Here is a 26,023-nt window from a genome sequence, read left to right as displayed (position 1 = left end):
GGTTTGATAACCTGAAGAGAAAAAGAAAGATTATCAAGGGTGATCGGTGTGAACCAGTTAAGGACCCTCCGACGGTTAAGTTAGTTTTATCTCTAGAACACAAAGATGGTGATTTTATGAATAGTAGTACTTACCTTGGTTGAATGTGACTTGATTCTTTTATAGAGAGTTAGGAGTGGGTCTACTTGTTCGAATCCTCTATCATCATGGGGGATGTGTGGAGTTAATGGAGAAAGTGGAGCGGATTACGGGAAATCCTTCCCACGTTCTTGGAATGGCGAATCGTGGTCTGATTATATTGAACTATTAGAATTTTTTCTTTAAAATTAGCTAAGTGTTATTTGGTCGTCCATGCCCTTGTGACATGGACGATTATTCTTTCTTGGACGATCATGCTTTCGCTTGACGGGCTTTACCCATGCTTACGAAGCTTTTCTTCTTTTTTAAACGGTTGTGGATGTGGTATGGTAATAGACGACTACCATGGACAATCTGGACTTAATTTAGAACCCATCAAATAGCATTGAAGAAGAATTAGGTTATTTTAGTTATACACTACTGTCAGTTTCTTTAAGATATTCTCCAATTTTTCCGTGTTTGTAAAAATACTTAGTATTCTAAAAAAAAAAAAATGGTATTTCAATTTATATTGTTTCCATTAGGTAGTTTACACAATATATATGTTATACATGTTAAATGTTTTTTTTTTTTTGGAGGGAGAATTATACATGTTAAATTAATTAGACAAAAATGTAAAAAACTATTATGCATACTAATCACCAAAGAACATTTGCAAGTTCGTTTTAAAATGTCACTACTAAACACAGAAAATAATAAGATAATTTTTCTAAAAATACTTTTTGAAAATAACTCATTGCAAACTCAACTGGTGCCTGGCGCGGGTAAGCAAAACAATCGCGGTACCGAAAGAAAGAACCGAAAAAAAAAAAAAAACAAACAAACTGACAAACGCACCGTTGACAAAATCCACTCCGGTCCCGAGGACACGTTCGCCATTTTCCCTTCTCAATTCTCATGCCACCGCGCACGTTTTCCCAAGTACACAAACAAAACACGACTTCCCCTACTCTCACCGCACCAGATCCAAGCCCCCCACACAACCCCCCCCTTCCCTCACTAGTCATTTCCATCAAAATAACAGTCTCTCTCTCTCAATGCCTCTGATCACAACCTCGCGGATCGGATCTCAATTTTTTCTATAAATACACACAGAGACTCCGATCACTACGCTTCGAAGACTCGGTCTGATTGGTCCTCTCTCTCTCAAACCTCACCACCGTTTTTTTTTTTTCGTCCAAAGAAATCTTTTAACAACAACAACAACAACAACAACAACAACAACAAATATCTTTTTAGGGTTTTATCTTTTTTTTTATTTATTCCAATTTTCTCTCACTCTCTCTCTCTCAGGGGCATATGAAGTTATGTGCACAGAACAACGTTTCGCATTTCACCAGTCTCTGCCGAAATTCGATTCTCTGATCAACTTTTTTCCCGCGCATTCTCTCGGAAAATGGCTGCCTCGCCGGTCAAATTCCTCTTCGGATTCTTGTTCGTTTCCATCACATTGTGGTTGCTCTTCATGTAAGTCCCTCAATTTAGCCGATTCTATTGGAATTTTTTATTTATTTTTATTTATTTATTTTTTTTCTGGTGATGCAAATTGTTTTTTACTTGCATAATCGAATTGAGTCTGTAGAGCTTGTGTAAATTCCGGTCGCTGATCATTTATGACATCTGAATTTGAGACACCATTGCATGCGAACTCAACGCTAATAACACTTTAGGATTGGCCATGTTTATATTAGAATATGCTCTTAGTTTGTTAGGGGTGAATGCCGGTGGATTACCTGGTTCTGGTAGGAGGGGCCGGTTGCCCATAGGTTTTACTGGCTAGAGGCGAGTTCAAACACATGTTAAGAAACTGAATTTATTGAAATTTTATAGTAGAAGCATTGTAAGAATTTTTTGCAACGAGCCCTAGGTCAAATGGCACTTAGTCATCCCATAATAATTTGATGGACAGTGAGTTCATGCTTAACTTACCAATAAAGAACGGAAGCAACATGAAGTAATTTTGTTCGTTCTCTCTAAACCCTACAAATGTTATTACAGGGACTCCTTATGTTGAAAACCTACAAATGTTAGTACATTGTTGCACATTTACCTCTTAATATGTAAACACTACTCACTAAATCCACCATATAGTAAAATCAATGCTTGGAAGGTTTTTCAGCTTAAAATCCTTTCTTAATTGATCCATAGCTGTAACGTTAATATCTTCATTGGTTTTGACTTTTCCATGATCAATGTTATGCCCACCTTGCTCCTTCGCAGTCATCGTTTTATTATTATTATTATAATTGACAATATTTATTAGTAAGATTAAGTATAGCCCAAGTACATTGGAAGTATACTATAGGTACATCAAAATCAAACTTGTAAGTACAATGATTAGGCAAATCTAAGAGGGTGGAAAAGGAAAATAAGCCTAAAGCTAGCATCCAATTATACAAATATTTGAAAAACAGTAGTTTCAGATCCAAAATAGTCCATTCACATCCCTCAAAGCTACTAACATTCTTTTCTTGCCAAAGACACCACAACTGCCCTCCATATTTTTATATTATGATGTCGTTGAAAATGTCATTGCCAACATGCCAACAACTCTAGGACACGTTTTAGCTCATTGTCCTTGTAATGCATTCATTTGGTTGTTCTTGAAATACACGAACAGCTGGAATAGCTCTGCTGGCTAGAGCTTGTGGCCGTTAGCCACAAGGTTGGAGGTTCAAGTGTTGCACTTATTATTATTTTTCACCTATCAAAAAAAAAAAAAAAAAAAAAAAATTGAAGTTCTTCTCGTGGTGAGTCATATGTTTGAGTTTCTCTCTTCAATAGACCTTGAGGCAGCAAATTTGCATGAGGGAATCCATCAGCTATCATTCTTGCAGAATATTTGGCTAAAATAGAATCTGCCAGCTTATCCAAAGTTTGTCTCATAGTATATAACTATTTTGGTTTTGCTTCCATGGAACACATCATGTTACTCGATCATTGCAACTTCTATTCTACAAAATCTTGAGAAAAAGCCTGAAACCTTGAATTTAGTTCCACATTGGTGACCATCATCTTGAATGAGAAATTTCATCAAGCAGTTGTTGGAGAAAATTTCAGCGAAGAACTTGTGGTAAGACTTTGACCATGATACCAAATTGATGTAGGACACATTGGTGAATCTGTGTATGTGTGCTTGTGGTGGGTTAAGGTTTAGGAGGATTTTTGGATCTAGGGTTTAGAATTGTAAAAGAAAGGGTTAGGGTTTGATGAGTTTTTTAATGGTTATTTAATAAAGAAATTATGTGGGGTTTTAGGGCTTGATAAGTAAGCGGATGGGCTTGAATTGAAGTTGTAGGGAAGAAGAAAAAGGGAGAAATTTATAGTGTTCAAGGGTTGTATGAATAGTACTCATGAACGCTGACACAAGAAACAAGGAGGAGATGGAGGAAATAGAAAATAGAAAGGGAGCAAGAACACACAGAGTCCAACATGCCTAAATGCTCAAATATATAGGACTCTTTGAGTCATTGAGCACAAATATATAGGACTCTTTCTTGTACTAGTAGTATTAGGACTCCTGGTTTGACTGGTAAACTAAAAACTTAACAAAAGATAATAAAAGACTATGCTGGACTCAAGGAAAATAAAACCTACTCTGAGAAAATTCTAGACTCAACAAACTACCAAATTATCCTTAATTTGCAGGGATTGCATAAATTACCATTCTATTCCTGAATTCAAAATTGACCTTAACTTGTTAAATAGAAACCCAAATTAGAAACTTGTTTAATCCTAAGAGATATATAACTAGAACTTTAAAACCACTCAACTTTACTTTAATTAGACTTCACACGTGGCACCAATAATATGTGTTGTATAGATGAATTTGCAAAGTACCAACAAATTAATCTTCAAAGGCTGCATAAAATCTTCATCTCTTTGTACTGGTTTGCCATCATTGTCATCATTACCCTGATGTGCTTTTGTTTGTATCATTGCTGATATATGATTTAAGGATAACTTTTTGCCATTAATACCATTTTAAAATATTATCATTTTGTCATTGTGATGAGCACATCTTTTAGGATGATGTGATTTGGATTCATTCTTCATTGAACTCCCCCACCCCCCCTTCTCCCTCCTTTTCTCTAGCTTTGCTTCCAGGTTGCTGGCATGGGTTCTAAGCCGGATTGTGGGAGCATCTGTTAGATTTCGGGTTGGTGGATGGAAATGTTTACGGGACGTTGTGGTGAAGTTCAACAAGGTTTTTCTTTTACTTAGTAACTTAGTTAATTTGTTACTATATGCTTGGGTCAGCAATGTTGCTTATTTTTCTCCTTATTGCATTAAGTTAATGGCTCATAATAACATCTAATGCTTTACTGGTTAGAATTCTCTCAAATCACTTTTGGGGTAATGATTTTATGATTAACCAAATACTTTTGTTTGCTAAATTTTTTCAAGTTTGCAACCTAAATTGTATTTGGTTAACAAGATACAGTGGGCCAAATTGTTGGAAATGGGATGGTTTTAATGATGATGTTGACTGACAGATCCTTCCTGTGGTATTTCAATCTGTGCAAAATGTGGGTCACAATCGCTTTACCCATGGGTGGTGCTCATTAATTGGCTCTCGTTTTTTGTTGTTCTTCCAATAAATGTGGGCCTACTTCATTTATTTCAATCTTATGGTTCTGTTTGTTTTGTTGTAATATATTTTTCAGGGTGAAATGTTTTCAAGGAAAATAACTTATTGTTTGTTGTTTGGATAGAAGTAAGGAACTGGTCTTTGGCTGTTTGCTGGTACAAAAATGATTTTGAGAGTAAAAGAAAATGATAGATGACAATGACCGAAGAGAACCATTGATCAACATTAAGAAAGAGAGGGAAAAATCCTAGAGAGTGAGTGGAGGAGGATTTGGAGACATAGGGAGCATGAAATGGTGTTGTAACCTGTGATGGTGCCCATGGAGGGCACACTTAGGGGAAATGTTAGCAATTTTTGGCGTTAAGGTGATGATGGATATATATATATATATATATTTTAAAAATTTTGGTTGATTAAGGAAAAGGTTTTCATTGATTGGGTTTTCAATTATACCAAGCAATGGAAATGTAGAAAATACTTTTTGGGAAATAATTTTAGACTGAAACAAACATGCATTTGGATGGTTTCTTAGAATATCTCTTAGTGTACTAACTGCAAGGTAAATCTTTAGGTGGCCATGTAGATTTGAGTGTAGATAATTCTCAAAATGGACTAGAGTGCCTATCTATGTTCTTCTTCCTCTCTTTTAAAGAAATAAAATAACATATAATAGAAGTTACCTTCAAGAGACTTGAAAGATATCTTGTTTGAACTGGACTACTACCAGTAAATAATACTGTGTTGTTGCTTTCCCCTTGTCCTTCCCCTCCTGCTGCTCTTCCTTCTTGGCAAAGAAGAAAATCTGTCTCTGGAAACTTTTCAACATCCTATGTAGAAATATGGTGTGTTTGTTATGTTAGCAGATTTCTGTCTCTTAGCCTCTTAGGGATTATGACATTCATGATGTTCTGACTTTTATATTGACAGGGTGCTGTTGAATCTGTATCTGTTGGTGAAATTAGACTCAGCTTACGTCAGTCCTTGGTCAAACTTGGTGTTTCTAAGGATCCAAAGCTGCAAGTGTTAATATGTGACTTAGAAGTTGTAGTGAGGCCTTCGACTAAAAGCACATCGAAGGCTAAAATTCGAAGACCACGCACCTCAGGAAGGGGGAAGTGGATGGTTGTTGCTAACATTGCAAGATATTTGTCGGTTTCTGTGACAGATTTGGTTGTGAAGGTATGTGGTGTTTGTCTTAGCATTCTTTTTGGATGATTGTTTTCCTGACTATTCTTTCATGATACTTGATATGCCATAGTTTCTTTTTTCTTTGGAGTGTGTTTTTTTTTTTTTTTTTTTTTTGGGGGGGGGGGGTGCTAGTGCAAAACTTTAATGTAATTGGGTTTATTAACAACAAAATTGTTAAGATGTGTATTGCTGAAATTAAGGTTGAAAAGTTCTGAATTTAGAACAATGTGGTTTCTCTTTCATCCGCTAAAACAGTCCCTGGATTCCTTTTTGTTACTGTCTCTATTTGTGGAAAGGAATTCATTTGCTCATGGTTGTTGTCTCTTCAAATGTTGCAGACACCCAAAGTTACTGTTGAAGTTAAGGAACTGACAGTGGATATTTCTAAAGATGGTGGATCCAAGCCAAATCTATTCGTTAAGCTACATATATTACCTATTTTTGTTCACATTGGTGAACCACAGGGTGGTTGTGACCAAGCATCCAGTTTTAACAGTGGAGGATGCATTTCCACAGGACAGTCATCCCTTGCCATGATTGATAGATCTTCTGCTCCATTTAGCTGTGAAGAATTCTCTCTATCTTGTGAATTTGGTCATGATAGGTATCTTTTATACATATGTTCCTATCATTAGTCTTTATTTAGATGTAAATGTAAAATCTATTCTGGCAAAAAGTGTAATCTTTTGATTAATGGGAAACTTGATGTTGCTTTTTTTGGTTAACTTTGCAGTTCTTTTCTGGGATTAAACATCTTAAATATGGATAGTCTCCACTTATTAACTTTTTTTTTGGTTCAAACTTTGATCTTGAATATTCTGGTTTATCAACTAAAGATCTTACAAATCTTTCTTTCGGGCGTAGGGAAGTAGGTGTAATTACCAAGAATCTGGATATTACCAGTGGGGAGGTCACTGTGAATCTTAATGAGAAGTTGCTTTCAAAAAGCAAGAGGTCATCAGACACTTTTTCTCATTCTGATAAAGTTATGGACTCATCTGTTGATTCTGTGGGTGCTAAAAGTCCACAGAAGAAACAAGCTCTTGTAGGCCTTTCGAAGTACACGTCTATGTTTCCAGAAAAGGTTTGTCAATATATTTAAATTTTATTGTTGAATCCTAGTTGATTGGGATTGAAAGAAAAACCATTTCAGCATCATTGTCTTCCATTAGAATTCAGAAGCTTTATCAGTTGGACTAGCATTTAATGTTTTTCCCTTCTTAACAGACATTTTTATATAGATATATAAAATAATGGTTTTCTTTGTACTTCTGCTGGTTGACTATGGCAAGGCATTAAAACCTAATAAGTAATAAACATTTGCACCAGAAGTTTCTAGCCTGAACTTGATAGGCTGCACAAATAGTTACTTATCAAAAAAGAAAAAAAAAAGAAAAAAAAGAAAGCTGCAAAAATAAGTTTAATCTTCGGGGTTGATTGGATGAGCCTGTGGGAAAAAACAATTCTTTGGTTGCCCTTGCCCCAAAAGCTTAAGCTAATAGGTAACTATGGATTTATTTACTTCAATTTATCAAATGCTTTTTTTCTTTCTTTTCTTGCTCAAAATATGAGGCCTAATTGGGAGAAATTTTCATTAAGTGATTCTCCACTCTGTAGCCATAATTTCTAACTTCTTAGACGGAGTTATAGTTCTTTCATGATGGAAATCCAGCACTATTGTAGTAAAACCTAGAACCAACCTGAGAGAATTTTGTAGTACTTTGTGTCTTTTTTGGTTCATGAAAAAATTCTTTGAAAGAAAAGGAGTTATGGGCAATTTCAATATGCAAAAGTTAATGAATCCAAAAAAATAGAAGAATTTTATTTTACTTAAAATATTTCAAATTAACAGGAGTTGATCTTATTGGTGATAAGATCTATAGTTGTACACTCCTGTGTACGTGGGCTGTCTTTTTCATCAATGAATTTTTGTTGTCAAAAAAGAAAAGAAAGATTCTATAGTTGTTAAAATTGGATAAGTCCTAGGTGTAAGAGCCATCTTTTCTTCACCACTGGCTACTAGCAGAGCCATCTTTTCTGTCTTTGAAGGATCCTTGTATTACAGTTCCTCGGGCATCTCTTTTGCTATGTTTAACTCAAAACATATTTATATGATGTAACACTGTCATTATAGTTATTTATGATGCAAATTGTTTTACCATGTCTTATTACATAGTTGTATTAGCCGTTATTCATTCTATGCATGTAGATATAATTGAGCATCTTCTTTGGTTCCTTATGGTAGTGATAATATCCTTATGTGTTTTTTGTAACTCTCAAGATATATAGAATATTGCTAATGAGCTCTAGCCAAATAGCACTTCCTCTCCCAAAAGAATGGAGTGGAAGGTGAGGCCATATGTTCTAGAACCATTTGGTGTGTAACTTACCCATAATAATAAAAATTTATATAGAATTTTTCCTGGTTGTGTTTAATTGGAATGCATGAAAAGCTTAGAAAAATATGCTGACTGGTCTAAATGTTAATTAACAGAAAATAATGTTTTTAATTTATAGGTTTGCTTCGTTTTGCCAAAATTGGATGTGAGATTCGTGCATCAGGAGCATGATCTTGTTGTCGAGAACAACATCATGGGCATTCAACTAAAAATAATCAAATCTCGATCCAGTGAAGATGTGGGGGACAGTACACGCCTTGATGTACTAATGGATTTCAGTGAGATTCATGTATGGATATTGATGTTTTTTAAGCTCTATTGGTATTGTAGTTTTTACAACCATGTTACAGCATCATTTATCAATGGTGATTTTTTCATTATATTTCAGCTGCTCAGAGAAGCTAATACTTCAGTTTTGGAGATACTGAAAGTTGATGTTGTTTCTTTTCTATACATACCAATACAGGTCAGTACTTTCAGTTGAACTATGGCAGCCTAGAATTTCTGTTTTTTTATTTATTTATTATTTCTATATGTATTTGTTTCATGTTCAGAGTGTTCATCATTGTGAACACGATGTTCATTTCTTTTAATAAAAGTCTTATTACCTATCAATTTTCTTTTTATTTTTTATTTTAAGATACAATAGAATTTTGACTTATGGTGTCTGGTCCATGATGATTGCCTTTTATCATCAGGCTAAGGCAGCCATTGGTTTTTAGCAATTATTATGCTTTTAATGTGCACAAATCACTATATTGACCCAGTGTTAATATGAATGCTGTTGTATGTATAATTTATGAATAATAATAGTTTATTTGGGTTTTACTTTGAAATAATTTTGGTGTCTCATTTTTGTGAGGTATCTGAAGTTGTTAAATCTTGTATAGGCAGTGCATGGTGTGTTTTTTTAATTCACTGTATATTCTTTGGTTTTGTTCACTGTTCAGCCGACGTCGCCTGTTAGAGCTGAAATTGATATTAAACTGGGGGGCACTCAGTGTAACATTATAATGAGTAGATTAAAGCCGTGGTTACGCCTCCACTACTCAAAAAAGAAAAGAATGGTGCTTCGGGAGGAATTGTCGGCTCCTGAAAAGCCTCGATCTACTGAATCCAAGGCCATCATGTGGACATGTGCAGTCTCAGCCCCTGAGATGACTGTTGTGCTTTATAGCATCAGTGGTGTACCAGTATATCATGTAAGTGATCTGTTTACTAATTTATCATTATCACAGTTTATTCTATTAGGGAAAGTGTTTGAACTTGATGTTTTGAGATGGTATTGTGTTATTGCTTGTTAGCTATAGGACAGTTTATGCTCCTGGAGTATCATTACCCTAGACCTATCTTTTGTCAAATTTAGAAAACCAACTCTTTTTTGATGAATAAGAGATGTCAGAAGTACATGGTTAAATGACTTAATTTACTATTTTTCAACAGCTTAAGTTTTGGGACAATTGGTAATTTAACATGGTATCAGAGCAGGAGGTCCTGAGTTCGAACATTGTCTCCTCCACTCTCCCTCTCATTTAAAATCTCACATGTTGAGCCTCACCTATTAAAATAAAGTTTGAGCCCATACATGAGGGGGAGTATTAGAAGTATGTGGTTAAATGATTAAATTTACCATTTTTCAATAGATTAAACTTTTGGGACAATTGGTAATTTAACAAGAGATAAATTCATTACCAAAGAAAAAGGAATACACTATATTATGTACATCCCAGCACCAAACCAATATGCTACACACAACCACATGCCAAAACTAGACAAAAACACAGCAGCACTATAACAGCACAGCAATAATTAAATAAATTTATATAAATTAAAAAAAAAATTCAGCAAGACTACATCATTTTAACAAATTGGCAAACCTAGTGACAGCACAGAAAAACTTCCTCAATTCTTGAAGACTTTAAAAGAGATGCACCAGTTAGCACATAAAACCCAATAGCCATAAGCTGACAATTTACTGACTACTTTGTCAGCATGATAGCGGAATCATGATAATTTTGCTTTGCATGAACCCTTAACATAAACAATATTAGGGTTTAAAAATTTTAAGTTAGTCACTATTTATGGCTATTAGCAAATACAGTGAAGGGGCTGACTGCTTGAAGTTCTCTGCCACTGTTAAAAGGGATGAAAGTTGTTGGGCCATGACAGAAACTTGATACTGAAGGCAGCATTTTGGTCTCCGATTCACTTTGGTCTCTGCCACTGCTTCCGATGTATTACCTTTCCCTTTTTACCATCCCTAAAGCTGTGGCGAATAGATTGGAATGCATCCCAAGGAACTTTTTGTGGGGTTCATCAGTTGAGTGTTTCAAATATTCTTTGGTGGCTTGGAAAAAGGTTTGCTTACCTCGTGAGTTGGGTGGGTTAGGAATTCGGAAGTTGGTGCCTTTTAATCAGGCTCTATTAGGGAAATGGCTTTGGAGGTATGGCCATGAAACCTCGCATCTATGGCGAAGGGTCATTGCCATGAAATATGGGGAAAGAAAAGGGGGTTGGTGCACTAGAGCTTGTAGTAGGGCTCATGGTTGTGGGTTATGGCGGAGTATTAGTGAAGGGTGGGAAACTTTCGCTAAGTATTTCTCTTTTGTGGTGGGGGATGGTTCTCGTATTCTTTTTTGGCATGATAAGTGGACTGGTGATGTTCCTCTCAAAATTCTTTATCCTCAGTTATTTTTGTGTTAAGTTAATATGGAGGCTTGTATTTCTGAGGTGTTAAGCCCTCATGTGGGTGATAATGACAGAGTATGGAGTTTAAGTTTTCACAAGTACTTCAATGATTGGGAGTTGGTGGCTTCCTACTCCTTTCTTCATTTCATCCAAACCCGAATTCCTAGGGAAGGAGGGTATGACAGACTTTGTTGAGATCTTAATGGCAGTGGGAAGTTTGATACTCGGTCCTTTTATGATAAGATTCGAAATGCAACTCCTTCCACTTTTCCTTGGAAAGGAATTTGGAAAGTTAAGGTTCCTAAAAAGGTGGCTTTTTTTATGTGGACAGTAGCTCATGGTCAGATTCTAACTTTGGATAACCTTATGCTTCGTGGTTGCCCTTTGGTGAATCGTTGTTGTTTGTGCTGTTGTAATGCGGAATCTGTGGATCACCTATTACTTTTTTGTCCGATAGCCCATTCTTTGTGGATGCATATGCTTCGGTTGTTTGGGATGGAATGGGTCATGCCAGGCTCAGTTATGGACTTATTATTTTGCTGGTATCATTGGCTTGGGAAGCATAGCTCAAATATTTGGGATTTGGTTCCAGGATATTTAATGTGGACTATTTGGACTGAACGGAATCGACGGTCTTTTAAGGATGAGGAGAAAACTGTGGTTCAGTTATTAGAGTATTGCCAGCGGACCCTCTTCGATTGGTCTCGTTGTTGGGGCTATTCGGATTGCTCTACCCTGTTGGATTTTCTTTCTTCTATTAGTATAGATTAGGGGCTACTTATGTCTTTTTGTTTCTTTTTTCTTTTGTTCACTGCCGTGAACTTTGTGTGCTTTTCTTGCTATTCTTTTATTAATAATATTCTCTTCTTACTTATCAAAAAAAAAAAATTAAATTGCTCGACTGCATTAATGGAGGAGCTGTAAATTTCATTTGTAATTTTTTTTTATGTTGGAATGGAAATAGTAGATGACTTGACTTTGTTTTTGTAGATTTCCACCTGTGAAGTAGTTGTTTTATCTCAGTATTTTGTACTCATTCTTTCTATAATTTTCCCTAACCTCCGAAGTTATGACTGCACAGTATATTAACTTCTCATTCCTAATTTAGGGTTGCTCACAATCGTCACATGTGTTCGCAAATAACATATCAAATACGGGAACTGCGGTACAGATGGAACTTGGTGAAATAAATTTGCACATGGCTGATGAATATCAAGAATGCTTAAAAGAAAGCCCTTTTGGCGTGGAATCAAATTCTGGTTCTTTAATGAACATTGCAAAAGTTAGTTTGGATTGGGGCAAGAAGGACATGGAGTCATCTGAAGAAGATGGTCCTAGGTGTAAATTGGTTCTATCTGTTGATGTAACTGGTATGGGTGTTTACTTTACTTTTAAGCGTCTTGAGTCGCTTATATCAATTGCTATGTCCTTTCAAAATCTCTTGAAAAAGCTGTCTGCATCTGGAAAAAGAACAACACAGAGTCGGGGAGGGCGTTCATCCAAATCATCAGGGAAAGGGACACGACTCTTGAAATTTAATCTTGAGCGGTGCTCTGTAAACTTCTGTGGTGATGTAGGTTTGGAGAACATAGCTGTTGCAGATCCCAAGCGTGTCAATTATGGATCACAGGGTGGTCGAGTTGTCATCAGTGTCTCAGCTGATGGAACGCCACGCTGTGCAAAAGTAATGTCCACAATTTCTGAAGAATGCAAAAAGTTGAAATATTCTCTCTCTCTTGACATTTTCCATTTCAGTTTGTCTGTGAACAAGGAGAAACAATCCACACAATTGGAACTTGAAAGGGCCAGATCTGTTTATCAGGAATATTTGGTGGAACATAAGCCTGCAACAAAAGTGACATTGTTTGACATGCAGAATGCTAAATTTGTACGTCGTACTGGTGGTCTGAAAGACATTGCTGTCTGCTCTCTTTTCAGTGCTACCGATATTATGGTCAGGTGGGAGCCTGATGTACATCTATCACTAATTGAACTTGTTTTGCAATTGAAGTTGCTGGTACATAATCAGAAGCTTCACAGAAATGCTAATGAATCTGTGGAAGATGTCTCTAGCATGGGGGATACTGTGCATAAGAAAGAAGCCTCGACGGAATCCGGACATTTAGATAAGCGCTCTAAAAGGGAATCAATATTTGCTGTTGATGTAGAAATGTTGCGTATATCTGCGGAGGCTGGAGATGGGGTCGATGCAATGGTTCAGGTTCAGTCTATCTTCTCTGAGAATGCCCACATAGGAGTACTACTGGAAGGGCTTATGCTTAGTTTCAATGGGACAAGAGTATTCAGAAGTAGCCGGATGCAAATTTCACGTATTCCTAGTGCCTCTATCGATGCAAAAGCACCAGTAGCCACCACATGGGATTGGGTAATCCAAGGCCTCGATGTTCATATTTGCATGCCATACAGGTTGCAATTGCGTGCCATTGATGATGCCATTGAGGATATGTTGCGTGGTTTGAAGCTTATAACTGCTGCTAAAACTAATCTTATATTTCCTATGAAGAAAGAAAGCTCAAAAGCTAAAAAGCCCAGTTCAATGAGATTTGGAAGTGTAAAGTTTTGCATACGCAAGCTAACTGCCGATATTGAGGAAGAACCTTTGCAGGGTTGGCTTGATGAACACTATCGGCTATTGAAGAATGAGGCTTGTGAATTAGCTGTAAGGTTGAAATTTCTTGATGAATATATCTCCAAAGCCAACCAATGTCCTAAAACAGCTGAAAGAAATGATTCTGCTCAAGAAAAAAAGACCTTTGATGGAGTAGAGGTTGATGCACAAAAGCCATTAGATTTTCGCCAAATGGAAGAAGAAATTTATAAACAGTCATTCCGATCATATTACAAGACCTGTCAGAGTCTAGAACAATCAGAAGGTTCAGGTGCCTGTAGGGAAGGGTTTCAGGCTGGTTTTAAGCCTAGCACCTCCAGAACTTCTCTTCTTTCTATTTCTGCGACAGATTTAGATGTAACCTTGACTAGAATTGATGGTGGAGATACTGGGATGATAGAAGTTCTTAAGAAGCTTGATCCTGTCTGTCTTGAAAAAAATATACCATTTTCTCGACTGTATGGGAGTAATATTCTCTTGCAAACAGGTTCTCTTGTTGTTCAGCTACGAAATTACACATTTCCTCTCTTTTCTGCAACTTCTGGTAAATGTGAAGGTCGTGTTGTGCTAGCACAGCAGGTAAGGTTCACAGCTGCCTCTCTTTTCTACCACTTCTATGATTTTTCACTTTTAGTATATACTGCATCATTTAGATGTGTTTTGTTTAGGGGGAAATCTGTCATCACTGGAAATGTGGAAATTTATAAATCCAATAAGCACATTATTTTTTACGCTGACACTTGCAAAAAGATAATCTATCTATAAGCTTAAGAGTTTTACTTCTGTATGTGTCCTTTTCAGAATAATCAACCTATATATTGCTAGATTGTTCTCTTAAATAAAAAGGAGAGAGAGAGAGGTTGGGGGGGGGGGGGTTCATCCATTAAAATGTAGACGAATTATTTCATTTTCGTATCTCTCGCTTCATTGATTGTGTTCTTATAATCATATAATGTCTTAACATCTAAGTTATGCTCTATGGTTGTGACTGTTCTCTCTTTGAATTAGGCAACATGTTTTCAGCCTCAAATTTACCAAGATGTCTTTGTTGGGAGATGGAGAAAGGTGAATATGCTTCGTTCAGCTAGTGGTACAACTCCACCAGTGAAAACATACTCAGATTTGCCTATACATTTTCAGAAAGCAGAAGTGTCCTTCGGAGTGGGATATGAGCCAGCTTTTGCTGATGTGAGCTATGCTTTTACTGTGGCTCTTCGCAGGGCTAATCTAAGCACTAGGAATGTTAATTCTATTCCAACTCAGCCGCCAAAAAAGGAACGGAGCTTACCATGGTGGGATGATGTAAGAAATTACATTCATGGAAATATCACCTTAATCTTTTCTGAAACCAGATGGAATGTTCTTGCTACTACTGATCCTTATGAAAAACTTGACAAACTTCAAATTATCTCTAGTTCGATGGAGATCCAACAGTCAGACGGTCGTGTTTATGTTTCAGCAAAGGATTTTAAGATGTTGTTGAGCAGTTTGGAGAGTTTGGCAAGCCGTCGTGGTTTAAAACTTCCTAGTGGCGTGTCTGGTCCGTTACTGGAAGCCCCAGCCTTCACTCTTGAAGTTACTATGGACTGGGAATGTGAATCTGGAAATCCACTTAATCATTATTTATATGCACTTCCCATTGAACGGGAAGCTCGTGAAAAAGTTTTTGACCCCTTCAGATCAACTTCTCTGTCCCTCCGGTGGAATTTCTCTCTTAGACCCCTTCTTTCATCATCTGAGAAACAATCCCCACCCTCCACTTTGGAAGATAGTGCAGGCGTAGATGGAACTGTCTATGGTCCTCCTCATAAGCTTGAGAATGTTTCAAATGTTTCACCAACAGTGAATATTGGTGCCCATGATCTAGCATGGATACTAAAATTCTGGAGCTTGAATTATATTCCTCCTCACAAATTGCGTTCCTTCTCTCGCTGGCCTCGTTTTGGAATTCCAAGAGCTACCAGATCAGGGAATTTGTCATTGGACAAAGTGATGACAGAGTTTATGCTCCGCGTAGATGCTGCGCCTACTTGTATGAAACATATGCCATTAGATGATGATGACCCAGCCAAAGGACTGACATTTAATATGACAAAGCTGAAGTATGAACTCTGTTACAGTCGAGGTAAGCAAAAATATACTTTCGAATGCAAGCGTGACCCTCTTGATCTCGTTTACCAGGGTCTTGACCTTCATATGCCTAAGGCATTCTTAAATAAAGAAGATAGCACCAGCGTTGCAAAAGTAGTTCAAATGACAAGGAAAAGCACCCAATCTGCATCCATGGATAGAGTTCCCAGTGATAAAAGTAACTCTGTGACTGGATGCACCGAGAAGCATCGTGATGATGGATTTCTGTTATCATCTGATTATTTCACAATCAGAAGGCAGGCTCGAAAGGCTGACCCTGCTAGGTTATTAGCCTGGCAGGAGGCTGGAAGAAGAAATCTTGAGATGACTTATGTCAGATCTGAGTTTGAAAATGGGAGTGAGAGTGATGAGCATACACGATCTGACCCAGATGATGACGATGGGTACAATGTCGTAATAGCTGACAATTGTCAGCGCATTTTTGTTTATGGCCTCAAGCTTTTATGGACTATTGAGAATAGAGATGCCGTTTGGTCCTGGGTTGGTGGTATATCCAAGGCATTTGAACCTCCAAAGCCATCTCCTTCTCGGCAGTATGCACAGAGGAAGTTACTTGAGGAGAACCAGCTACATAGTGGAGTTGGAACGCATCAAGATGATGTGCCTAAGCCCGCTTCTAGTAGCCACAGTGCAAGTGTTCCCTCTACTCAAAATGCTGAGACTTCATCATCTCCTTCACATTCAGTTAAAATGGAGAATTTGTCAGTTGCTGCTGCTGGTAAATTTCAACCAACCTTTGATGTTTTGGTTTGAAGAAATTAGTTAGCGGTACATAATTGCTAATAGAACTGGTAACATCTCATTAGTGTAATTTACTCTAGGGTCTGTTGCAAATGATTGCCAGCAGCAATGAACACATTTCTAGCTATATTTTGTCATCAAGTTATTCATTAGAATCATATATTCTACTACCAAGATTCAGCTAAGAGCCATTTGTTTTTCATGATTAGCAATGAAAAAATTAAGCATGGATGATTCTGAGGAGGATGGTACTCGTCATTTCATGGTGAATGTTATTGAGCCACAGTTTAATCTTCACTCGGAAGATGCCAATGTAAGTTGTAAAGGATACTTCAGCTTCAGATTTTCTTTTTCTTTTTCTTTTTTTTTTTTCTTTTTTTTGCATGAGATTTTTCAGTCAAAAAGATTATTGTTTACTTTGGTTTTTCTGGACCTTTGTTTTTGCTATTGTTAGATCGATGTTCTATAAGTTTAATTTCACTTTTTATTTTTTTGATAAATAAGAAAAATTTTATTTAAAAAAAATAATACTACTTCTTGCAAAAAGACACGAAGCAGCAAAAGTAATACAGCGGAAACAAAAAACACGAAGCAGCAAAAGTGATACAATGAAAACAAAAAACTATGTATAATTCAGCAAAAACAATCAGCAAGAAGCTAAGTAAGCTTATGCCAAACGCACACTCACTATGTTTTTGCAAACAGGGTAGATTTCTGCTTGCTGCAGTCAGTGGTCGTGTTTTGGCCCGATCATTTCATTCAGTCCTCCATGTTGGTTATGAGATGATTGAGCAGGCCCTTGGTACTGGAAATGTTCATATCCCTGAATGTCAACCTGAAATGACATGGAAACGCATGGAGTTCTCTGTAATGTTGGAGCATGTGCAGGCTCATGTTGCACCAACTGATGTTGACCCGGGGGCTGGATTGCAGTGGCTTCCAAAAATTCTTAGAAGCTCTCCAAAAGTAAAACGTACTGGTGCTTTACTTGAAAGGGTTTTTATGCCCTGTGATATGTACGTTCGATACACAAGGCACAAAGGTGGGACTCCTGAACTAAAGGTAAGACAGTTACTTTCCATTTGATGGTTTATTTTGATATTAATACCAATAAGCTCTAGCTCATATGGCACCTCCTCCCCTTGTTAGAGCAAGATGGAGGATGAGATTGTGTGTTCACTCAGTGGGTTCAACTGTAAGTTACCTATTAAAAAAAGATTTTATTTGGATATCATACCCCAAGTATATATTTTGACGTAATTTCCCATCATATAGGTATGTGTGCAATTACATGCATGTGTGTGTTTGCACTTACGTGCACACTTATTTAATAAATCTTAAACTCTCACTTGTGAGACTTAATGCATTCACAAACACGCATGCATTTTTGTGTGTGTTCAAACAAACACTAAACTAGGTTCTCATTTGAACACTTTAATTGCAAAAGCTTTTGCTTCTTGCTGTTGCAGGTGAAGCCTTTAAAGGAGCTCATTTTCAATTCTCATAATATAACAGCAACAATGACGTCTCGGCAGTTTCAGGTCATGCTGGATGTGTTGACCAATCTACTTTTTGCACGGCTTCCAAAGTGAGTATATGATATATATTTTTTCTAAATTTCTCATCAAATTAAATATGTGCTCTGGGTATAAACAAGTTGTGTGGCATTGTCTGAAGTTATTTCATTAACATGTGATTCAGGCCTCGAAAAAGTAGTCTATCATTGCCTACTGAAGATGATGATGATGTTGAAGAGGAGGCAGATGAGATGGTTCCAGATGGTGTTGAAGAAGTAGAACTTGCAAAAATCAACCTTGAAAAGACAGAGCAAGAGCAGAAGTTGCTTCTTGATGACATTAGGAAGTTGTCTATCAGCTGTGGTACATCCATTGACCTATATCCAGAAAAGGAAGCTGATTTGTGGATGATAACTGGAGGAAGATCTACCTTGGTGAGAAATAATCCTTCCAAATAACCTTTAAATAGCTAGTTTATGACAGTTTATGATTCTAATGTTAGTACTGTTTCTTTGCATATTTCATGATCTACATTCTTGCACCAAAATAATGATCAATTCTTCCAGGGTTTGAGATTGTTGTGCTCTCCGATTTTTCTTTTGTCTATAGAGAACTTTATTTGCTTAGGTCACCAATAAACATTTCCTCAAAATTTAATATGGTGCAATCATATTGTGCTTCAGCCTTCAGGACTTTTGCATTATAATATGGTTGAAGTACATGTTTCCTCTCCTTTCTCAGCTGAATTATGTAATTTCTTGATCTTAAATTTATTGGGAACTAAAATGAAATCTTACATTTGGATTCATGACTTGTAAATGGGAACAACTATATCCTTAGGAACTATGGGCACACCTTTTGATGCATACATTTTACCAAAAATCGCGAAAATATATCTATTAAATCCAATCTTAATAAACCATTTTCAATCCAAAATGAATCTGAATAAAACATTTTTCTTCTCTTTTTTTCCTTTCAATTTTGTAAAAATAAGAAATGTTAACTTTTGATCCCTTTGCCATAGCTTTTCAAATCTTCTCATTTCAATAAATATTTTTACTTGTTATAAAAAATAGATATAATTTTTAGTAGCTCTCTCTCTCTCTCTCTCTCTCTCTCGCATGTTGTTGTTCATGTTTACATGTGTATATGTTTGTTTTTTTGTTTAAATATCACTTTTCAAAATATTTTATAGATTATAAACAGTATGAGCTTCACTATTCAGGTGCAAGGTCTAAAGAGAGATCTTGTAAATGCACAAAAATCAAGGAAGGCAGCATCTGCGTCATTAAGAATGGCACTGCAGAAAGCTGCTCAGTTACGATTGATGGAGAAGGATAAGAACAAAAGTCCCTCATATGCCATGCGTATTTCTTTGCAAATTAACAAAGTTGTTTGGAGCATGCTTGTAGATGGTAAAGCTTTTGCTGAAGCTGAGATTAATGACCTGGTGAGTTTCTGAAGATGTTCAGAACTGAATTTATTTATTTTTTAAATCTAGTGAAAGATCTGTTAGTATTTTGTATGATTCCTGTTGTATCATGGCTAAATCTTTTTCTATACAAAAGAATTGTGTTCTTTTTATGCGCACACACACCTACGTGTGTGATAGATTGATAATTCTGAGGAAATGTTATTAATGTTGAATATTCAAGTAAAAATATAGATGTTTATAAGGATCTGTGGTCAACTTTTTCCATTATTGTATTGTTCTCGTTTTGATCAGATTGTTGGACAAGTGGTGATTGTTCATCAGGTCAGGTGTTAAGGATAAACCTTGTACAATTTGAGAGAGAGAAAAAAAAAAAAAAATTTGCATGTCTTCATTGTGGGAAACAATGGTTAGGATTTATTGCTCCTCTCGTATTTCTTTTGAAAGCTACTTTTAACCACTTACCAATTATCGTTGAGTTTAGGGAGGTTGGAAGTGAGTCAATGGACTTAGAGCTTTATTATTTGTAGTTCTAAGAACCTTGTGGATGTTGTTCTACAGCACTGGCAATCTTCACATGCGGTGGGTTTTACAGGTTCTACATGCAAACATGCTACCTTTAGCAAAATAGTTCAGGCAAAATTTATATAAATAAAAGGGTTCCTGGGAGGTAGGGGGAGAGGAAGTTTAAAGGCACTCAAATCAATGTTGGTGATTGATGGCAATGAGGAGGTGCACACTATTAGCTCACAATAAAGATTTAGAAGACAACAGCAGGCTGCATTGGTGACTAATGTTGGGAGGCAGTACTTTTTTTCCACACTAGAGAGTGGGAGAGAAACGAGTTTTTTAAAGATTAGGCACATGGAAAAGCAGATTTTGGATTTTTCTAATTTCATCCACTCAAAGCCTTTTCCATGTCAACTTAAGAGTTTTGTTTTGTTTCATTTGTGCCATTTAAAGTACTATATCTCAGTGGTTAATGAAGATCAAGATTCTAGTCTGGAAGGACTTGATTTGGAATTTTCCAATGATCGTTGGAGCATATGATGACCGTTTGGCAGTTTAATTGGCCATCTTTGTTTGCATGAGTTTGATGTTCTTGGTGGATATTCCTGGTTTGGATGGATTTCTTTTGTATTGTTGGATATCTAAGCCTCCTGACATATGCTGCTTATCCTTCATTAATGTTTTAGGAAGTGATATGCTTTATAGTGTTGGTAGCATTTAGTTTTTCAGCTGATTCATATTTATAATTTTTCCTCCCAACAGATTTATGACTTTGACCGGGATTACAAAGATGTTGGTGTTGCTCAGTTCACAACAAAATCTTTTGTTGTCAGGAACTGCTTGACTAATGCCAAGTCTGCTATGCTTTTATCTGCATGGAACCCTCCGCCTGAATGGGGAAGGTATGAACTTTTTCCTGTCTGTTGCATTTGGTGGTACCATTGGCTATTAGTTATTCCATTCATAGTAAAACTTTATAATCCTTTTTTCCATTTTCATTTTGTTGTGGTTCCTAAGAACAAACGTTTTGTGGTTCTACTTTGTTCAGTGTCCACAACAAGTATAAAAATACAACAAAATTTTATTTTTAAAAAGGAAATTCTTTCTAAAGGTCTTCCTTGGGTCCTCAAGAGGAGCAGAAACTACCATCCTAAGCCCTCCAAATTTTTAACTGTATGATTTTTTCCCCTGTTATCCTTTGGGCGTAAGACTCTTAACACTTCTCTAACTTTTCTGGCTGTAGAAAGGTCATGCTTCGTGTAGATGCAAAGCAGGGAGCTCCAAGAGATGGGAACTCTCCACTTGAACTTTTCCAGGTGACTAGTTTTCTTGGTTTCCTTTGGAGTATTATTCTTAACATCACTGTTTTCAATAAATAAGAACTTCTGTTATTTTTAAATTGTTAATCTTTGGGAAGTGTGTTGGGTTAAAAATTAATTACACCAACGCAGCACATATTATTAATATAATGCTTCTAATACATTCTGACTAATTTTCCCCTCACATGTATATTACTCATAACATAAAATTGTTTTAAATTGTAATTTGTGGATTCTGCTTTCTTTTTACATGCCACACCTTTCTGGCATTGCCAAACCCTATGAATACTAGCACTATAATAATTTTTTTTTTCCTTGGGGCAGGAAGAGGCTGAATATGGAATATTTTGTAATAACTTATGCTGAGGATGTTCCATAGTTGGAAGTTTGAAATGATTATTTGTATAGTAAAGACATTATGATTTTTTGTTGCTAAGCAAGATTTATAAAGCTTAGTGATTACTGTTGATAGAAGTGGTACAATAGCTTAGCATGGATGCCATTTTTTGGGCACTGATGCCTCTATTATATCATGTATCTGCTGCATGAAAAGAATCACAATCATTCAGGATCAACATTTTAGCGACCTCAATGAATAGTTTCTGTTGAAGAAGCAGCTTTTGTTTATAAGGTTGTAATTTGTATGTTTTAAGAGTTTATTGCTTGACACCAGCTATTTCTGTACATTGTAGGTAGAGATTTATCCCCTTAAGATCCATTTAACGGAGACGATGTATAGAATGATGTGGGAATATTTCTTCCCTGAAGAAGAGCAAGATTCACAGCGGCGGCAGGTTAGTTGGAGACATTCGGGCTTTGAAATTTGTTGTTTTTTGTTTTGGGTTATGCCAGCCAATAAAATAGGAACAGTTTCTTTGTTGTAGAACCTAAGGAAATTGATGATTTACATTGTGGCATGCAGGAAGCATGGAAGGTTTCAACAACTGCTGGTTCAAAACGTGTAAAGAAAGGCTCATCAATCCTTGAAGCCTCTGCATCAAGTAGTCATTCAGCAAAAGAGTCTGACATTGCACCCAAATCAAGTGCCTCTGCCCCTGTTACCAATCAACCTTCTGTCCATGCTGATTCTGCTCAAGTAAGTTTCCAAATATCTTCTGGCATTTGGTATTAAGACATTGTATAACCAAACTTATGGCCTGTTTGGAAGTTTAGAGAGGGAGGAGAGTAGAGGGGAGTAGAGGAGAGGAGAGTAGAGGAGAATGGTCCACTCCACCTTATTTGGATGTTTTTAAAATTAGTAAGGGAGAAGGGAGTAATTAGCCATTCCTCTTGTTTGGATGTTTTAAAAATTAGGATAAAAAGGAGAGGAAATGATTAAAATAGACAAATTTACCCCTATTTGAAAATGAACTTGCAATATTGGTCTATGATTAATTTGTTAGAAAGGGTAAATTAGGAAATTTACTTGGACAATAATTTATCTACTCTAATCTTCCTCCAAATCTCTCCAATTTGGGGGAATTAAAAATGAGGGATTAGAGGGAGTTGAAACTCCTCCAAACCCTTCCAAACCCCTCCCTCTCCTTCCTTAAAAAACTTCCAAACAAGGTAATTGGATTACTCTCCCTCCCTCTACTCTACTCCCCCTCCTTTTTTAAACATCCAAACATGCCATTAGTTAGCACTCTTCCTAGGCCTGGATACCCAGGAATTTTATATTTTATGAGGGGGTTAAATATAACTTTTTTGTTTATTCTTTCATATATTTATATATTGTCACTCCATTTTCTTATAAGTTTTATGAAACTTGTGGTTACCATGCAGGCATCAAAGTTGCAAAACATAAAAGAAAATTCTACTAGTGGTTCAACCTCAGAATTAAGAAGAACATCATCCTTTGATAGATCATGGGAGGAGACTGTTGCAGAATCTGTAGCTAATGAACTTGTCTTACAGAGCATTTCTTCCTCAAAAAATGGGCCACTTGGTTCTGTTGACCTACCAGATGAATCCTCTAAAAATAAGTTGAAAGAGTCCAAAGCTATCAAATCTGGTCGATCCTCTCATGAGGAGAAAAAGGTAGTGAAGTCTCAAGAAGAGAAAAGATCTAGACCTCGAAAAATGATGGAGTTCCACAATATCAAGATAAGTCAGGTTGGTTCAGTTTTTCTGTGGTCAAAATCAATAATTTTGTCTTGCTGAAATTTGGTTTTTTAAATCAAACTCTCTATATTTTCTGGCATAGGTTGAGCTATTGGTTACCTACGAGGGATCAAGGTTTGTTGTAAATGATCTGAAGTTGCTTATGGATACATTTCATCGTGTTGAGTTCACCGGAACTTGGCGGAGACTGTTCTCACGAGTTAAGAAGCATATTATCTGGGGAGTCCTGAAGTCTGTCACGGGAATGCAGGTAAGGGTTCTGCATACATCCTTTTTAGTACTTGTTCCCACTGGATCACATCTGCAAATTCTAATAATCTAGGATATATGACTAGGCCAGTATGACAATGTTATACAAAGTCTTCCAAATATTGCAAATATTAGCTGGATTATTCTTAAAGCTGTACCTTCTCATATAGAACATAAGAAAGGAGTTATTTCTCTCATCAGCATTATCATACAGATCTCTAATGTCTTTATATATGACATTAGCAAGTGAACTTACAAGTATAATGGTTCTAGTATCTTCAAATCAATGGCAAAACTACATCTTTATCCTTTTCACTTTAGAAATCATTGTCATGGTCTTTCCATTAATCTTGTAGGGTAAGAAGTTCAAAGACAAAGAACACAGTCAAAGGGAATCCAGTGGAACTGGTGTTCCTGATAGTGACCTAAATTTCAGTGACAATGAAGGAGGTCAGGCAGGGAAGTCTGATCAGCATCCAATTTCCTGGATTAAGCGTCCAAGTGATGGAGCAGGTGATGGATTTGTCACTTCCATCAGGGGACTTTTCAATACTCAACGTCGCAAGGCCAAGGCATTTGTGTTGCGGACTATGAGGGGTGATGCAGAGAATGATTTCCAAAATGATTGGAGTGAGAGTGATACAGAGTTTTCTCCCTTTGCTAGGCAGCTCACCATAACCAAAGCTAAGAGGCTTATTAGGCGGCATACAAAGAAATTCCGCTCAAGACAAAAAGGTTCGTTAAACTGTTATTGCCTTTTCACTTCATTTTGATGATTATCACCTTTTGGTTTTCATTGCATCTATAGTGATGATTTATAGGGATGTAAACAACAATTCCCCTTCACTCTTAGAGCAATCAGTTACCACTTGTCAGGAATATCTGGTCATTTATTTCCCAAGATTCTGGATCTTTGTATCTTGTGAATTTAACCTATGTGGATTTGGTTGGAGGATTTTTCATACTTAGCCTACTGACTGGAGGATTTAAACTCAAAATGGATTTATCTCAGATGTGACTTGTTTATGTATCAGGTTCATCCTCTCAACAGAAGGACTCACTTCCATCATCACCAAGGGAGACCACTCCATATGAGAGTGATTCTTCTAGTGGATCCTCGCCTTATGAGGATTTTCATGAATAGAAGCATCTCTATAGTCGGGATTTGTTGAAGGCCTCTAAGGAGTACACATCGCAGGGTCCATCAGTACCTACTCAATTGAGGGGGTTTAGCAATTGAGCAATTGTAGTTTGTTTGGCTTTGTGAGCACCCTGGATGAAGGGGCTTGAGAGATTCATCCTGCCACATTATCTTCAAATATAATGCAAGATGGGCGACACCAAGAATGGACGAGATGAATATGTGCCTTTAGGGATATCAAAGTTATCAACTAGAAACATAATGGCTGGAGCCTACATTCAACAGTGATTCACTGCAAGGACCCAAGTCGAACACCCCTGCAGCTTAGTCCATGATCCAAAATTCTCTTGGCCCAAGGGAAGAAATAATCCCTTTGCCTCAAGGGGATGCCTATTTGTATATTTTTGTAGCTTACGTAAAGGGAGAGAAAAGAGTCTCCAAAATTTTTGAGTTACCACAATTTTGTTATTTTGTACATACATTAAAATATGTTTTACCCAATAGAAATAAAGTTATATTTCCTTCTGCGTGTATGGGTTTAATAAAATCCAACAGGATGTGAAAATTATGTATGGCAAAAGTTTTGGTTCATTAACTGCGACAATAGCTTTGACCAATAACGGGGATCCTGCATGCTCTGTTAAGACTGTGGCAGGGTTTTTTTTTTTTTTTTTGGCGGTAATTTGGATCACCATATATGTCCAGTGCAAAATTAGGCTTAGCTTTGGAGTCTTATCTTTGGGATTTAGAGTACTCTTTTTAAGGTGGGCTTGGACTTACATCTTGTGACTTATATCCATAAGGTCCTATTATTATGTTCTAGTATAGGGTCATGGACAAAAAGCTGACATAATTTGTTTTCTGTTTCCAGATTCCCATAAGAAAAGAAAGAAAAACACTTGAACGTAACAGAAACGTCATTCCATATCTGACTCTCGCTTTCGGTAAACATAGTTTCTTTCCGTCACTTCTTTGTAACCCACTGCAGAATATTTATAAAAAGATTTCAAACCTTGGCTAATTTAGACTCAACAAGGGCAAGTGGCTGAGTCCCGTATCACCTTTCTAATTCATATTCAGGTTCCATGCCCAGACTCCCAACTTCCATAATAAAGAAAGTGATGGAGGCGGTGACTGTGGTTGGGCAAATTTCAGCTGCACTCTAAACAACAGACAAGCCTACCCATTGGATGTATACCCATTAAA

At 36.7% G+C, this 26,023-nt stretch overlaps 1 protein-coding gene across 2 annotated transcripts; it reads left to right on the top strand.

Moving 5' to 3' along the window:
• The first annotated feature begins 1,063 nt into the window (after window positions 1-1,063).
• On the top strand, window positions 1,064-25,342 carry LOC112003144 (protein SABRE). 2 transcript variants are annotated; one of them, XM_024035326.2, is made up of 24 exons: window positions 1,064-1,263; window positions 1,432-1,605; window positions 4,234-4,345; window positions 5,657-5,908; window positions 6,256-6,521; window positions 6,782-7,001; window positions 8,435-8,605; window positions 8,705-8,782; window positions 9,267-9,518; window positions 12,113-14,212; window positions 14,642-16,502; window positions 16,735-16,838; window positions 17,231-17,587; window positions 17,995-18,113; window positions 18,227-18,476; window positions 19,268-19,492; window positions 20,747-20,886; window positions 21,228-21,300; window positions 21,996-22,097; window positions 22,226-22,399; window positions 23,089-23,418; window positions 23,510-23,677; window positions 24,033-24,411; window positions 24,711-25,342. In XM_024035326.2, the coding sequence occupies exons 2-24, from the start codon at window positions 1,535-1,537 to the stop codon at window positions 24,818-24,820; spliced, it is 7,914 nt and encodes a 2,637-aa protein (XP_023891094.2). In that variant the 5' UTR covers window positions 1,064-1,263; window positions 1,432-1,534; the 3' UTR covers window positions 24,821-25,342. The 2 variants fall into 2 exon arrangements, with proteins under 2 accessions (XP_023891094.2, XP_023891092.2); XM_024035324.2 differs by having other exon boundaries at window positions 1,064-1,272.
• Window positions 25,343-26,023: the final 681 nt, after the last annotated feature.

The sequence above is a fragment of the Quercus suber genome, unplaced genomic scaffold, assembly GCF_002906115.3.
Source record: "Quercus suber isolate HL8 unplaced genomic scaffold, Cork oak 2.0 scaffold_588, whole genome shotgun sequence".
NCBI lineage: Eukaryota > Viridiplantae > Streptophyta > Magnoliopsida > Fagales > Fagaceae > Quercus > Quercus suber.
Note: the sequence above shows the minus strand (reverse complement) of the source record. Positions and strands in the feature narration are given on the sequence as shown.